At 34.3% G+C, this 15,073-nt stretch overlaps 1 protein-coding gene across 7 annotated transcripts in view; it reads right to left on the bottom strand.

Moving 5' to 3' along the window:
- Positions 1 to 1,453: 1,453 nt before the first annotated feature.
- The window catches only part of LOC150096954 (bifunctional FAD diphosphatase/FAD synthase-like), a 71,376-nt gene continuing 57,756 nt past the window's right edge, over positions 1,454 to 15,073 (bottom strand). For 3 of the 7 annotated variants that reach the window (XM_090407847.1, XM_090407848.1, XM_090407850.1), the window contains exons 2-3: positions 12,628 to 12,805; positions 1,454 to 3,511 (exon numbers count right to left, since the gene is read on the bottom strand). In XM_090407847.1, coding sequence (XP_090263973.1) covers positions 1,564 to 3,465 — 1,902 coding nt within the window. In that variant the 5' untranslated portion in view covers positions 3,466 to 3,511; positions 12,628 to 12,805 and the 3' untranslated portion in view covers positions 1,454 to 1,563. The remainder of the gene's footprint in view (positions 3,512 to 12,627; positions 12,806 to 15,073) is intronic. The other 4 variants (XM_090407852.1, XM_090407853.1, XM_090407851.1 and 1 more) reach the window with 3 other exon arrangements.

The raw sequence follows: 15,073 nt of genomic DNA, 5'->3' as shown, positions 1-15,073 counted from the left end.
TTATATCCAAAGAAAATTTCAAGATCTAGGTTCAGCCAAGGAAATGTTTATGATGAATAAAGAGACATTGAAAAATTGCTATTAAATCAGCCTTAAGCTTAGATAAGTTGAATAATTTGAGTGTGTGTCCTTGCCTCATCAAAACTTCAAACCTTATTGAAGTTTTGATGAGGCAAGGGGAAGTATTCTTATGGCTTTGAATAATTGCAGTCAATTATAGAATAAGAATGTAAGCCCTTGCCTCATCAAAAATTCAATAAGGTTTACACACACTCAAATTATTCAACTTAATGATGTCTTTTGAAAATGAACTACAATATTAAGTGATTATAATGAAATTCTTGTTGAATTTCATATGCTGCATCCAGCTTTTTCATATAAGCCATAATATTCTCTCCCTCTGGTCAGTCTTTTTTGATGTAACTAACTCTTCTCATATACTATACTACATTGAGCATTCCCATTACACTAATTAAAATTAGTATGTGGCTTACTATCTCCAATTATTCATCATCATGCGTATCAAGGATTTAGGCCTAGCATGGCCTGTTCCGGCCTTAGAAGTCATTTGAATCGTTTAAGAGGACGTCCTGGTTTTCTTTTTCCTAATGGCTTGTACTACATTATATCTCCATTTATTAATTTAAACTAAAATATTTGAATTGCTAACTGCAGAAAGGAGATGTGTCCATTTTTTTCTAAAATGGCTTTATTGAGATCTCTTACTCTATAATGAACAATACCACAGAAATAATGGATTATAAAGATATTAAGTTCTAAAAAGCTATTGAAGTAGTTCAACAACAAAATTTGCAACAAATCAACTTAGTTTTTGGTTGTTCCAGTAAAGTTGGAAAAAGGACACATCCCCTTTCTGCAGTTAGCAAATCATTTATTAAACCATGTATTACAGTAAGAACATTATTATATATCCTTCAAATTATCCTTTAAAAGAAGAGTTAAGTGCAACAAACATGGATAAATATGTCAAGCATAAGGTTGGTACAACATGTCCTTCACAAAGCATTTACATCCATTCAGGATGAAATACCTTCTCTACTGACTTATGTCAGCACCAGTTTCTATTTGTTGATTCTCCTAAGAGACTAGTAGAAATCCTTTCATGCTTTTTCATTGAAGGTAGAATGCTAAATGTGTTCACAGAAGAATGTTGGATCACAAGTGTAATATATTATGCTTAATTCCTCCAGAATGAGTAAGTTCCAAATGGAATAAACTGTTTTCAAAGAATGACCACAGGAATGCTAAATTTAGGAGGTGGTCACATTTGCTAAATAAACAATCCTACTGCCATTATGTTTTTATTTATGTATATTGATTAAGGCATTGTTTGTTAATGGAAGGGAAGGGGGAAGATACCATTTCTCCCCTTCTCACGATAAGAACAGATTAAAAATATGTGCATTAACAGTAAGTAAATGCAAAGCACAGGTTAAATTTATAAAATGAATTTATTTTTCTTATAATTTCATTACCAGCTTATTCTGTTCAAAATTAAATATTATATTTGATATCCTATACTCCTTATTACTGTCTGACATGTTATTTATCTGACTTAATATTTTTCTTAATATTAATTCTTTGTACACTTACAATTCCCTCAAGGCAAAGTATTTGCATAACAAGTTGTAATGCATGATACACTGTAAATTGTTTTATTGCTACTGGCTCAAATGCAGAATAGCCATCTGCAAGACAAAGAGTTCCTTTCTGGCCATCAAGAGTTTGTACACATCCTGACTGCCAATTTTTTTTTAACTTTTGCCATAAATGAATAAAATTACGTCTGCTTGCAGAATATGAGTTCTGGTGTAAAGTCAAAGGAACAATTACCAAAGCTTCTGCAAGTACTTTGCAAGTCCAGGAAACCGATGGCTTTAAGCATTGGGATTTTAACATTAAATGATTGTATAAACATGATTCCCAACATCCTCCAGCAGGATAACAAACCGCTTCCTGTTCCCTACTAGATAATTTATCATAATGATTCTCTTTATAGGAAAAATAAGCACCTTTCTGAAATGTTAACTGAGAGCAGGTGTTATTTTCTTTATTCAGCAATGACTTCTCTGAACTTGATTCTTGGAATTCAGAGGATTTAGTCACATCAGAATGCAGGCAGTCCACAGAATCACCATGTAAAATTTTTGCTGAGAGAGATTTCTTTATTTTACATTCATTACTACATTTAGAATAATTAAAATGCATCTTTGGCTGCACATGATAATCAGCAGTTAACCAGTGAAAAAGGACCTTAAGTGCATTGTGACATTCTCTGAAATACTGTTTACACAAATCAGAAGTAGGTCCACAAAGTACTACATGATGAGGATTTAGCCAAGAGATATGAGTCTCTGTTCCTATATGCACATAGGAATGTTTGCCTATCACTAATGATGAAAGAAATTGTACCTTTCCTATATTTACAGAAGATGGTAATTCACTAAAGCTGTTTAATGGTTTTATCTTGGTAAGAAATTGCAAGTAGTCAATTTCTTCTTTTGGTATCATGGTGACGAGAGCTATTTGTTCTTGTATACAAAGGGACTTCAGAGTATCTGGCACCTTACAATTGCAAAGGATTAGTGTTATTTCACATTTCTTTAATCCATTGATAAATTTTTGACTATGACAATGATCCCAGTGAAGGATATGTTGAATTTCTGAATTACTATTTAAAGAGAAAACTGGTTTGCTTTCAAAATTCTGGCTATTGTCATCTGTTACAATCACATATTTATGTTTTTTACCTGATTGTTTAGAGGGGTCAACAGTAAAATCCCTACTAAATAAAATTCCAGATAATACCTGTGACTCTTGCAAAGAAACTGCATTCATTTCAGTGCAGAGAATATGGAAGTTCAGTATTGAATGCTGCAGTACTATTGCAAAATGGTTCCAACTATTTACAATATTCTTAACAAATCTGTGAATGAAAAATACAAGCTGTTTTGAAACATGGTGACTAAACTTGCTGGAAAAGAAAGTTTGAAGTAAGATGAAGCATGCTTCTATTAGGTCTTTCTTATTTGCTACATTTATTTTATGATGACAAGAAGGAGGACTGGTGTTTAAAGTATGAAAGCACTCAGGCAAAACTGAAGACATAAGGTAACAAATATCTTGATTCAAAATCTTAACATGCTGTTGATCAGAAGTTTCTTTTATTCTTTTTAGTAGTTCATGGCAAAGAAGTAAAAATATTTTGCTTCCATCACCAACCTGGTCATTATGGGAAATCACAGCTTGTAAGATTAACTTGGATATTGGATGACTATAGTGGGCAGTGTCAATAACAGAAACTGCACTGCTGGTTATTGTAGCATGCCCTATTGAAGTGAACAGAAGAGCATTCTGACCATTGGGTCCAAAAAGCTGTTTAACTAGTGATACTAAGTAATTACAGATGTTTATAGAGGATTCTAAGATATCATCAAGAGACATTAGGACCAGTGAGCAAGAATTTAGCCTTCAGGTATCTTTGTGTAAGCTGAAAGAAACAAATAGTTGTAAATAACTAAGTAAAAATAGAATAAAATATTTTAATTCTCAAATTCATATTAAGATACCTGTTTCACCTTATTAATACTAACACAATTCACAGACATAATGAACTTATTCAGCAGTATGTAAATTACATAAAGAAAAATGAAGCATTTAATAAACATATATTTTATGATACGTATTTCATCTCATCACATCATAATAAACACACAACAGGAATGGATGAAAATGGAATGAGAACAGGCATTTACACAGACTGCTTTTTTTGGTCAGTCACATGATGCAATCAGAAACCCATGGAAAACTGGTAAACATGGTTGTTAACATGACCATAAATAAAGTTAGGCGATGGGTAATTGAGCACAAAGTTTGTTACAGGGATATAAAAGCAGATGTAAGGAGAAATTTTAAAAAGAATTTTATTAAATCAGAAATATAAAAAAAAATTAAATTATAATATTTGCATAAAAATTATACATACAGTACATATACAATTAATAGATTATTCACATAAAGTGAACATAAAAAATGTATGTAAAAAAAAAGAATGAATAATTAAATCAATCTATGAATAAGTGTGTGTATGTATACATATACATTCATACAACAAACAATTGAAAACAACTGTAATCTCAAAAAAGCCAAACAGCAATAAGCAGATGGTTGCAGTCAAACTACAAGATGGGACCATAACCAGAGATAGATATGCTATAGCAAAAAGAATTGAAGAATTTTACTCAGTATTATATCAGGATGACGAATTAAATGAAGAAGACAACTACAAAATAGTTGAAGTACTACAGATTCTACCAGAAGTTATGTGGAGCATCCAAAGCTTGCAAAATGGAAAAGCTGCAGGCAAGGATGTAGTTATAGATGAACTTCTAAAAGCAGATGGAGAAATAATCTATAAAATACTAACAAAACTATTTACCCTTATGTGTGAAGAAAAATGATGTATCAAGAAAACATAAGAAGGCTACCCTAATTCTGATACATAGAAAGGATGAAGTAGAAGACTTTACGACCTGCTGACCCATCAGTCTACTATCGGTGGTTTACAAGTCGTGGCTCACAGACTTTGTATGACTCTAGACCTAGGACAACCAAAAGAACAGGCAGGCTTTCAAAGTGGCTTTAGTACAATGGACCATATTCAAGCTGTACAACAGATTATCAAACAGTGTAATAAATATCAGTTACCATTATGACTTGGTTTTATTGATTATGAGAAAGCATATATATGATTCAGAAAAACTTGTGCAATACTTAAAAGCATTACGAAACCAACAAGTGGAGGAGCCATATGTCAGGACAATCAAATAACAGCATGCAGCAATTCATTTCAATGGAAACATCTCTACTGTGGAAATACAGAGAGGTATAAGACAGGGTAACACAATATCTCCAAAGTATCTCTATTCACAGTGTGTCTAGAAGAAACATTCAAACTTCTTGATTAAGAAGGAAAAGGTCTGATGATAAATGGAAGATATTTAAGCCTTGACTCTCTGCAGATGACATAGTTATCTTTACTTCAACTGTGTACAAATTACAGACTCATATCCATGAACTCCAAATTGCTAGCAAAACAGCTGGCCTAAAGAAGACCCAAGTTATGTTCAATAGCTATGTCCAACCAGGAATAATAAAAATCAATAATGATGAAATTAAATAGATCATTATATGTACTTAGGACAACAGATATCAATGTAACAAAATATCATGGATGAAATTAAAAGACACATGATGCTTGGGTGGAAAGCATTTGGAAAATTACATTCAATATTCAAAAGCCAACTACCATTATGCCTGTAGAGAAGAGTTTTTAACGAATGTCTTCTTCCTATATTGACATATGGCCGTGAATGGATGAAAATGGAATGAGAACAGGCATTTACACAGACTGCTTTTTTTGGTCAGTCACATGATGCAATCAGAAACCCATGGAAAACTCGTAAACATGGTTGTTAACATGACCATAAATAAAGTTAGGCATATTCAATAAATATTCACGGCCATATGTCAATATAGGAAGAAGACATTGGTTAAAAACTCTTCTCTTCAGGCATAATGGTAGTTGGCTTTTGAATATTGAATGTAATTTTCCAAATGCTTTCCACCCAAGCATCATGTGTCTTTTAATTTCCTCCATGATATTTTGTTACATTGTTATCTGTTGTCCTAAGTACATGTAATGATCTGCTTGTTTAATTTCATCATTATTGGTTTTTATTATTCCTGGTTGGAAATGCAAAGGAAATTAAAAAAAAAAAAAAAAGAATTTACTATGAAAAGAAGTATGCTTGGTATTACAAGACTGGATCACAAAAGGAATAATCAAACCAAAGTCTCTGACATCATAAGAAGAGTGAAACATCTGAAGTGGCAATCGGCTAGGCATACTGCTTGAAGACAAAATCAATGATGGACAAAAGAAGTACTGGATTGGATTCCACAAGAGGAAAAACGACCAGAACACCAACCTAAATCATGGTGGATTGATGATATCATCAGATTTGCAGGAGTGACATGGGAAAGGAGAGCTGTGGACAGACAGTTTTGGGGTAATCTTGGAAAAGCCTTCATCCAGCAATGGATTGACAATGGCCGATGATGATGATATATATAATGCTTGCATAAGAATAGAGAGTACATACAAATAAATAATGGAATGACACTTATGCAAGGGAAAATTAATTTTTACTTGAGGAGTTTCTGCAACATTTCCTAGCTATTGACAATGCATTCATACAAATGAAAAGAGGTAAACAAAATTAGAACACTTAAAATGTAAGCACACATGTGGTATTAATTACAAGAGGATAACTCCATCTACAATTATCAGAATTCAAAGAAATAATTCAGATAACTACTAATTCATGAAACATAAGTGTGAAGAGTGTCACTTAGGATGACTTTTCAAAAGTGGGAAAGTTTAAGACAGTCGTTTTTGTTGAGGTTCAGTCTGTGAATGTGGGTTTAAAACTTTATGTAATCTTGCATGTAAAAAATAACTATGTATAAGAATTTCCTTTCCTTCCAGTAAATTCTGTCTAGTGGATAAGGTGTGTCTGTTCAAACCAATGAAGTAGAATATAATCTTAATGTTCTAGACAAATCTGAGTTGAATGACTCATCTGCCGATAATAGTAAAGGCCAAATAAGCACAGATTTTGTCAACTCCAGGATGAGAAAGAGTAGGATATCTATCTTTCAGAGAATCTAGGAAGGAATTTAATTTCAAATTGAACAGAAAGAAACTTGTAGGTCAGTTTGGTGAACAAGTCTCGCAATTCTCTTCAATGCTCCCTCAATATATGTATTTGGACAAAGTTCAATCTTGGAGGAAGATGCTATAAAAAAGGTTGAGTTCATCAAGCTAGACTCCCCTGACTTTATGGTCTTCCAAAGACAAACTCTCAAAACATCTATCCATGTTTCTCTCCACATTTATGGGAAATTCTTCTCTAATTAAAAATTCAGAGGATTTCAAGAATAAAATATATTATAACCTACAGATATCTTAAATAATTTTGATGTAGTTTTGCTCTCTATCTAACGATTTTCCTCCTGTTATTGTGAACTTATTCAACTGTCATAAATTCAGCTTACTTTTCTTGTCAAGCAAAACTTTATAAACAGGCAAAAGGAACTGCAATGGAATCTTCTATTTCCAATTCAAGCAAATTATAGGGAACAATTTGCACGACACATTCATAATGTTTTTTTTTGCCTCAGCCATCTATCTTCTATTAATATGTTCATTAGGTTTTTGCTGTAACTGTTCCTTGTTAAAAATTTATGAATTTCTTCAGAAAATTAATTCAGTAAACCCAAGAATTAAAGAAAACAATTGTCTCTCTTTACTGGACATTTTCATTTTACATCAACTTAATGTCAATTTTACAGTTCTTGGTATACAGAAAAACAATCCTTACCTGTAAATACATTAATGCTGCAACACATCATTGCCCATGTCAGAAATATGATGAAATTAAAACTTTGATTTGCTGTGCACATAAACTGTGTCTTACTAGTTCTCTTAAAAGATTTGTCCTTTTCAGAGCTATTTTTATCTCTAATGGATACAATACCAAAATAATTATTTGCCTTCATCTTAATCTTTTTCGAGAAGAAATTTCTAGAATTTACATTCCGTATGCTAAGGGAGTGTTGGAAAGAACTGCAAGATTTCATTTCCAAATTGACCTACAAGTTTCTTTCTTCCAAGTTCAAAAATTAAATTCTTTCCTAGACTCTCCAAACGATAAATATCCTCCTCCTTTCTCATCATGGAGTTTACAAAATCCCATGCTCTTGTGGCCTTTGTTATTATGGACAGATAGATAATCAAGATTATATTTTACTTCATAAGTTTAACCAGCCATGACTTATCCACTAGGCATAGAATTCACTAGAAGAAAACCAGCCTTACACAGAAGTTATTTTTTACTTGAAAAATTATATAATCTAGATATACAGATTATATATAATCTATATCCTTTGTGTTATGATGATTATATAATATAGAGTATATTATACAACACAAAGGATTATACAGGGTAATTTAAAGTTCACATTTCGAAAGGCTGTAGCTGGGTAACTACTCAACAGAATGATTTAATGTTTATAATGATGTGTGTGTGTGTGTGTGGGGCAATACACACATTATTATATGTAAAGCATCATTACAGGTGCTGCAATACATGTAAATTACATAATTCCTCCTGGTGAGCAGCAAAACACTGTGACCTGCAAATGACAAATGTCCTCAATGATGTATGTTTTGAAAGAAGCTTCTATAAAAGCAGGTGGCTGCTGACATTCCACAGCTACTTGCATTTATAGGTAGGTAGCTGCAGAATGTGTCAATTCATTGCCTGTGAGCAGACGTGTTAAAGCACAATGTCATCATTACCAAAGGATTGCATGCCTCTTGTAAAGTTGTTTTACCAAAATAACAGCAGTGTCCTGACAGCACCGTAAAAGTTCAGAACATTAAAGGGATTAAAAATGGGTCCTATTGACTGCAAATAGTTTATTCCCAAAATTGTGATAATTAAACTTTCCTAATTTTGGAAAGTCATCCTATGTAACACTCCTCATACCTGTTTTTCAATTAGTAATTATTTAAATTTATTTCTTTGAATCCCGCAGTTAATAGTATATACTGTCATGTGTGCTTACATTTTAAGTACTGTTTTAATTTTGTTTATCTCTTTTCATCTGTATGCACTGATAATGGCTAGGAAACCTAGCTGAAATTTCTGCAAGTAATAAATCATTTTTTATTACTCCTTATGTAAGTAAGTGTCATTCTGTTATTATTTTTATGATTATGCCATCTGCTTATGTCTGTATATATAATTCTATACATGTACATATCACAAATAAAGTTAGATTATTAAGGAGAGTTTAAAGTCACTATTTCCCAGAATTTTGAGAATTTGTGATTCAGATTGGGTTGATTGCAAAGAACTTTATAACACTGTTTGAAGGCCCTCTCAAATTTGAAAGGTGTTTTGTGAAGCATTCTTGTATTGTTCCATAGGATCCTCTGGCTAGTAGAAACATGTTCTACAAGACCAGATTTCTCATCTTGGAGAAAATGAATGTAATTCATATATTCTGATCATTAGATGTCTACAGTACGACCTGTCTGACCAAAATATGATATGCAAGAACAAGGAATCTAGTGCACTCACTGGTGGGCCAAGAGTTTGTCCTTCTATCTTATGTGGAAGACAGGATGGAAGAAATCTTGTTTTACTGGCTTGCAAAATGCCTGGAAATCAAATATATATTTTAAAACTTCTGAGATGAGTTCAGAAGTTTTAAAATTGGAAATTCTCTTGATATCTGATAATGGGCTATTAGTAGAGAAGGCAATTTAGGTGAAAGTAACCACTGAGTAACATGTCTTGAATGCAATATAATCCTAGTACATCTGCTCTTTCTCTCAGAAGAGCAGATTATATGTGCCCTATAAGGCAAAAGTCTTGACAATTCCAGATGTACTGAGTTCTGAAGAATGTATCTTCTGGTGAACATAGGCTTCTTTAACTAGAAAAGCTGAGGGAAAGATCAACTTCCCACTTTAGAAGTGAATCCAGGAAAGGAATGACTATTATATATTTTTTTCTAATATAAATTTTATTATAAAGAAAAAGTTGTTGATTTTAAGTAAAAATATATAATTCTTCATCTCATCAAAAAGGAAAATGAGATGAGATATAATTCTTCTTCATTTAAGTATGGCCGCATAGCTAACACATCAACAAAATGAAACTAAGCGAAGAGCTATTCTTCCAAGTGTTCTATGAAATAATGGAATAACAATAGTAATGGGGGGGGGGGGGCAGGTCAGCACAACATTCCACCTGTGTGCACAGCAAAGTCAAATAATTTCATGATACCAGCTGGAAAATCCTTAGCAATTGAACAGTTATATCTAACGAATGCTTACTTAACGTAGAGAGGTGATTTTCTGATTAGATTGAAGAACAGGCTAGATGAAAATTTGAATGGTTTAAAAAATGTCAAATGTATTCTGTTTTATGTTTAAAATATTGATTTCTTAATTTCGAAAAAATACGGCTCGTCTTATACACAGAAAAATACGATCAAAGGAATAGCCAGTTCAGCTCAACACTCTTCTAGTATCCGTGCTGATATCCCATCAGTTTCTATTGCAGAATTCTTATTCAGTTTATGCAACAGCTCTAGTATTTCCTCCTCATGCAGTGAAGAGGTAGTGATGAGTTCACTGTTGCATATACTACCAGGTTGATAGCTTTTAGAAAAATGGCTACTCATGAGTTGAACAATCACTTCTGTATCAGTAACCTGCATTCAGTAGTCATTTTCCTTCTTTCTTTTACTTGCTTACATTCACAGATTTAGATAACTAAATCTGTGAATGTAATGTGTGTGGTATAAAAACGTTTGCATAAAAATTCATACATATTACAAATAAAATTAGATTAGTGAGAGTTCAAGATCACCATTTCCCAGAATTTTGACATTTTTTAAACCATTCAAAGTATATTTAGTAATTAGGTAATATTTTTATTATTTTTCCATGTTCTTTTCATAATTGATGACTTTTAACTTGAATTTTGAAGAATATGACAATCGTTTTTTATTTTCGAACATTTTTATGGACTAGTGCTCAAAATATTGTTAATGCATTAACCCCACCAACGAATTGCAGACGTATGAATGCTTTCAGAGTTCTGATTGGTTTATTCAGAATCAGCCGTTAATGACGTCAATCGACAAAGTTAACAAAGGCTAGTGATTGGCAGGAGCCTGTTCGTGAAGACAAGGTACCGACAGTTTCGCCATGGCAACCACAGGTTTCTAAACCAGTTATCCCCCGTGTATAAGACGACCCCCAATTTTTGGTCTAAAAATTTTAGAAAAAAGTATAGTCTTATACACAGAAAAATACGGTAATTTAAGTCTCAGAACAGAGAAGATTCCACAGGAGTGGAAAGAGTGTATGGTGATCTGATTGAACAAGAGTGGTGGTGAAGATTTTGGAAAAGTTGGTTATAGTTCTCATTCAGAACTGGGTAGACAGAGAATCTCTACTTTGCAATGAACAGCATGGGTTTACTGAGGGAAATGTTTTAGCAACTTGCTCACATTCTGTAATAATGTTACCACTGAGTTAGACAAGAAGAATGGATACACCATGATACTTTTAGATTTTGCTAGGGCTTTTGACAGAATACAGTATGGAAGATTGTTGCAAAAATCGAAGAATATGGGATTGGATTATAAACTAGTGGGTATGGATAAGAGGATGGATGGCTGACTGACATATCATAAAGTTGTATGAGGGGGGGGGGTGAATCTGCAAGATTAACCAGTGGTGTGCCTCAAGGATCAGTCTTTGGTTCATTGTTATTTAATCTGTACATTAATGACATTGGGAAGGATCTAACACATGACATGCATATTTGCTAATGATGCAAAGATAGGTAGGATAATCAGGAGTGCTGCTGATATGCAGTACTTGCAGAATGATTTGAATAGGCTGGAACTGTAGTCATGTGAAAATGGCTGTCATTTCAATGTTAATAAATGTAAGGTGATGCACTTTGGTGTGATCAGATATCCAATATCTTATTATATTGGTGGGATTATGCTAGAAGAAACTGATCTAGTTAGGAATCTTGGAGTTTTAGTAGACAGGAAGTTGAAGTTCAAGGGTTTTGATTATGAAAACCTGGCTCCCACTGACCTTCCCTTAATGTATAACATTATACATATCCGCAAGGAGATGTGTTTTGCATTATGGGAGATACTGAGATAGGAGTGATGTTAGCTTGCTCTACCTTTGCAACGAGTTGCCTGGTGTTGTACCACCTTATCCCAGTCCTGAAGATACTTTCAGGTGCAAACTTTGTTTGCTCACACTTGGATAAAGGATTAAACTAAATTTATTAAAATTCAAGGGTTATATAGTAAAAATTGTAAATACAACTCAGAGAATAATTGTAATACTGAAATGAACCTTGACATGTAAAGATAAGGAAGTCAGTTTGCCTCTTTACAAGACCTCACTTGGACTATTGTGCACAGGTCTGGCCTGGTTTCCATGGTGGCTGTGATACAGTGGAGAGAGAGTTAGAAATGATATCAGGATTGTGGAATACTGATTATGAAGACAGAATGGGTATTTGTAGGCAGCAGACACTAGCAAAAAGGAGAAAGACAAGTGATATGATTGAGACTTAGAAACTTCTGAAACGGTCATACATGATTTCAGTTGATGGAATTTTTAATTTTATGGAGTGTGGGAAAAGGACAAGAGAAGTAAGTCAACCTTATCTTTAAGTAATGTTATAATACTACTACCATCTGGGTGATGTTGCAATACTACCATATACTTAAGGAAAAGTCTGTGGATGAGACTGATATCAAAACATATGTATATATATATATATATATAATTAATTTAATTAGATATTTTGGTTCTATCCATAAACAGGCATTTTTCAGCCCAATTTTGGATAAATGAGAAGAAGAATATAATTTTTTTTTGAGCATAACATATAGTCTGACTTTTGTTACCATTCATGGACCTACCTGGAATTCAAAGGATTATTCCAAAAGTTTAAATAACTAGTGCTAACAACGACCATTTCTCTCTTCATTAGGATTTTTTAATAAATATGCTGGTTTATAGAAAATGGTACCATCTTCAGACGTATGCTTCAACAGAGGATTTGGCTGAGTATTGTTTCTACTCCCTACTGATGTATATCTACAACCAAAAAAATTTTTTTAATTTTTTTATAAAAATCAAATTATTTTTAGTTTCATGAATGGTCAACATATTAACTGCAGACTTACATAGTTGCATTCTTAAACACTCCATACAAGATTCTTGAATAGAGTTCATATAGTACACAGTTTTGCCATAAATACTATCACAACTTCCGCACACGGATGTGCCAACCACATATCACCATCTGATTGGCCATCTGGAGGTCCCAATCTGAATCTGTTGGACTTCAAATTGTGGATGGAGCTTAAGAGTAGTCTACAGGAAACAACACCCCAGCATTGCTAACCTGAAGGTAGATTTTGAGCAAGGAGTAGCAGCATTTCTGCGATATGTTGTGCATGCCACCATCGATATGCGGCCTCACAGACCTCGGGTATACGTGAAGGCAAAAGGGTGACATTTTGAACATTGAGTGCTGTAATATGCATGTTATTATTATTAAACTCTCCCAGCTATTATTCATGCATCTGCTCTCCACCCCCTCCTTATATCTCTTCCATAATCTCTTTTTCACCTGCAGTTGTTGTTTGATATTGTTTGTCATCCACTTTACACCGAATTGTATCCTCTTCTTTACTCGTGGAATACAGCTTACTATTACTGCCAACAAACATTCCTTCACAATTTACCATATACAAATGATATCCCGGCCTTCGAATTCTGCCCTCAATGGAACTGCCCCAAGTTGATATTTAAGACTATTGTAATCACCTGCCTTATAATTTCACATATGTTCCCTTTTCTTTGATACTCCTGCATGTCCAAGTCAAAACCACATGGTCACGCTCTCCAACGGGGGGAGAAATGTCATCTCAGTTATTATTAATTCTTTTGATGCTATGACCAAATCCAAACTCCTGAACCTCTTGTTCCCTCTATTATATGTTGCCTAAGACATCTGTCTGAAGAATTCTAGAAATTCCATTCCCTTATTACTACATGCATTTTCCTCCTCCCAACTTATACTGCTGTAGTTAAAATCTCCCATAATAATCATTCTTCTTGCACTTGCCAAGCTCAACTGCCTAAACATCTGCTGCTTATCCTCTGTGCTCCTTGGCTTGTAGCTACACCTCACTAAATATCCTGTCTTGCCCACCTCTACCTACCATATGCTTTCAAAATGATAAGTGTAACTGCCTTCCAAAGCCTTCACTCTTAGAGGACATAGTCATCACTTACCTATTCCCACAAGAGGCCACCCCTGCTACCATCCACTCTGGGAATTCTAGTTTCGCTGCATTGATGCATTGACTTGTTCAGAAAACAGTAATCTCCTCAGATGCCTACATTTCCCCTTTCATTTGTCTACAGCTCCTTTCTGTCCTCAAATGTCCCCCTAGCATCCACATATTCCATTCCTCTCTTCTGATACATTCTGGCTATTATGCTATTCATTATTACTGTTCTTCTGCTCAGCTTGTCATTATCATACCTGAGTAACACACACACTATCTTTCCTCTGTGCATTTTCTTTTGTACAACTTCAAGCATGAATCTCAGATCTCTTGCCATCCGATTTACACTGCCTCTCAAATCATTCATGCTCACTATTACAATCATCTCATCCATGCTTTCACCCCTACTTAATTGCCATAGCCACACTTTATTGTTCCTCCAGGCAAACACTCCTATGGCATCCTATCTTGCACACCATGGAGCATCAAGTCTCCATACATCATACCTCTTTACTTCTTACCATGCTGTTCCTTGATTGCTCATCTGCATCCCTCACTCCCTCTCCTCTAACCCTTTCTCTCTGTGTTTCCCTACTTACTTGTCCTGGGATCAATTTATCCCTGGTTCCAGCACTCCCTCACATTTTTCTCATTCCTTCTCTCCGACTGATACATTCCACCTCCTCTTTCATCTCATCTATCTCTCTCTCTGCAAGTTAGCCACTCTTGCTCGCCATTCATCCTCCCAATCAAGACAATCTCCAAAAACTTCACAATCATTCAAGCCTTCCACACTCCTCACTCTTATTCCGCTCGCCACCCCCCCCCATCATATTACCCATCTCACTCTCTAGGTTGAGATACTCCTGTCCCAGATGCAACAAGGTCAGTTATTGTAATATCTACCTCACTAAGTTACTCCCATTGCCTAATTTTGCACATATATGCATTCCCCCTAGTGGCACACTCAGGATTTAATTTTGGAGGGGGCTGAGTTGAGTGTACGATTTGAGAATACACACTATGCATCGCATGCGACCTATGACTGAGCATCTGCAATGATCAC

Source organism: Typopeltis vanoorti, chromosome 18, assembly GCF_054136105.1.
Source record: "Typopeltis vanoorti isolate ZY-2024b chromosome 18, IOZ_Tvanoo_1.0, whole genome shotgun sequence".
Classification (NCBI taxonomy): Eukaryota; Metazoa; Arthropoda; class Arachnida; order Uropygi; family Thelyphonidae; genus Typopeltis; species Typopeltis vanoorti.
Note: the sequence above shows the minus strand (reverse complement) of the source record. Positions and strands in the feature narration are given on the sequence as shown.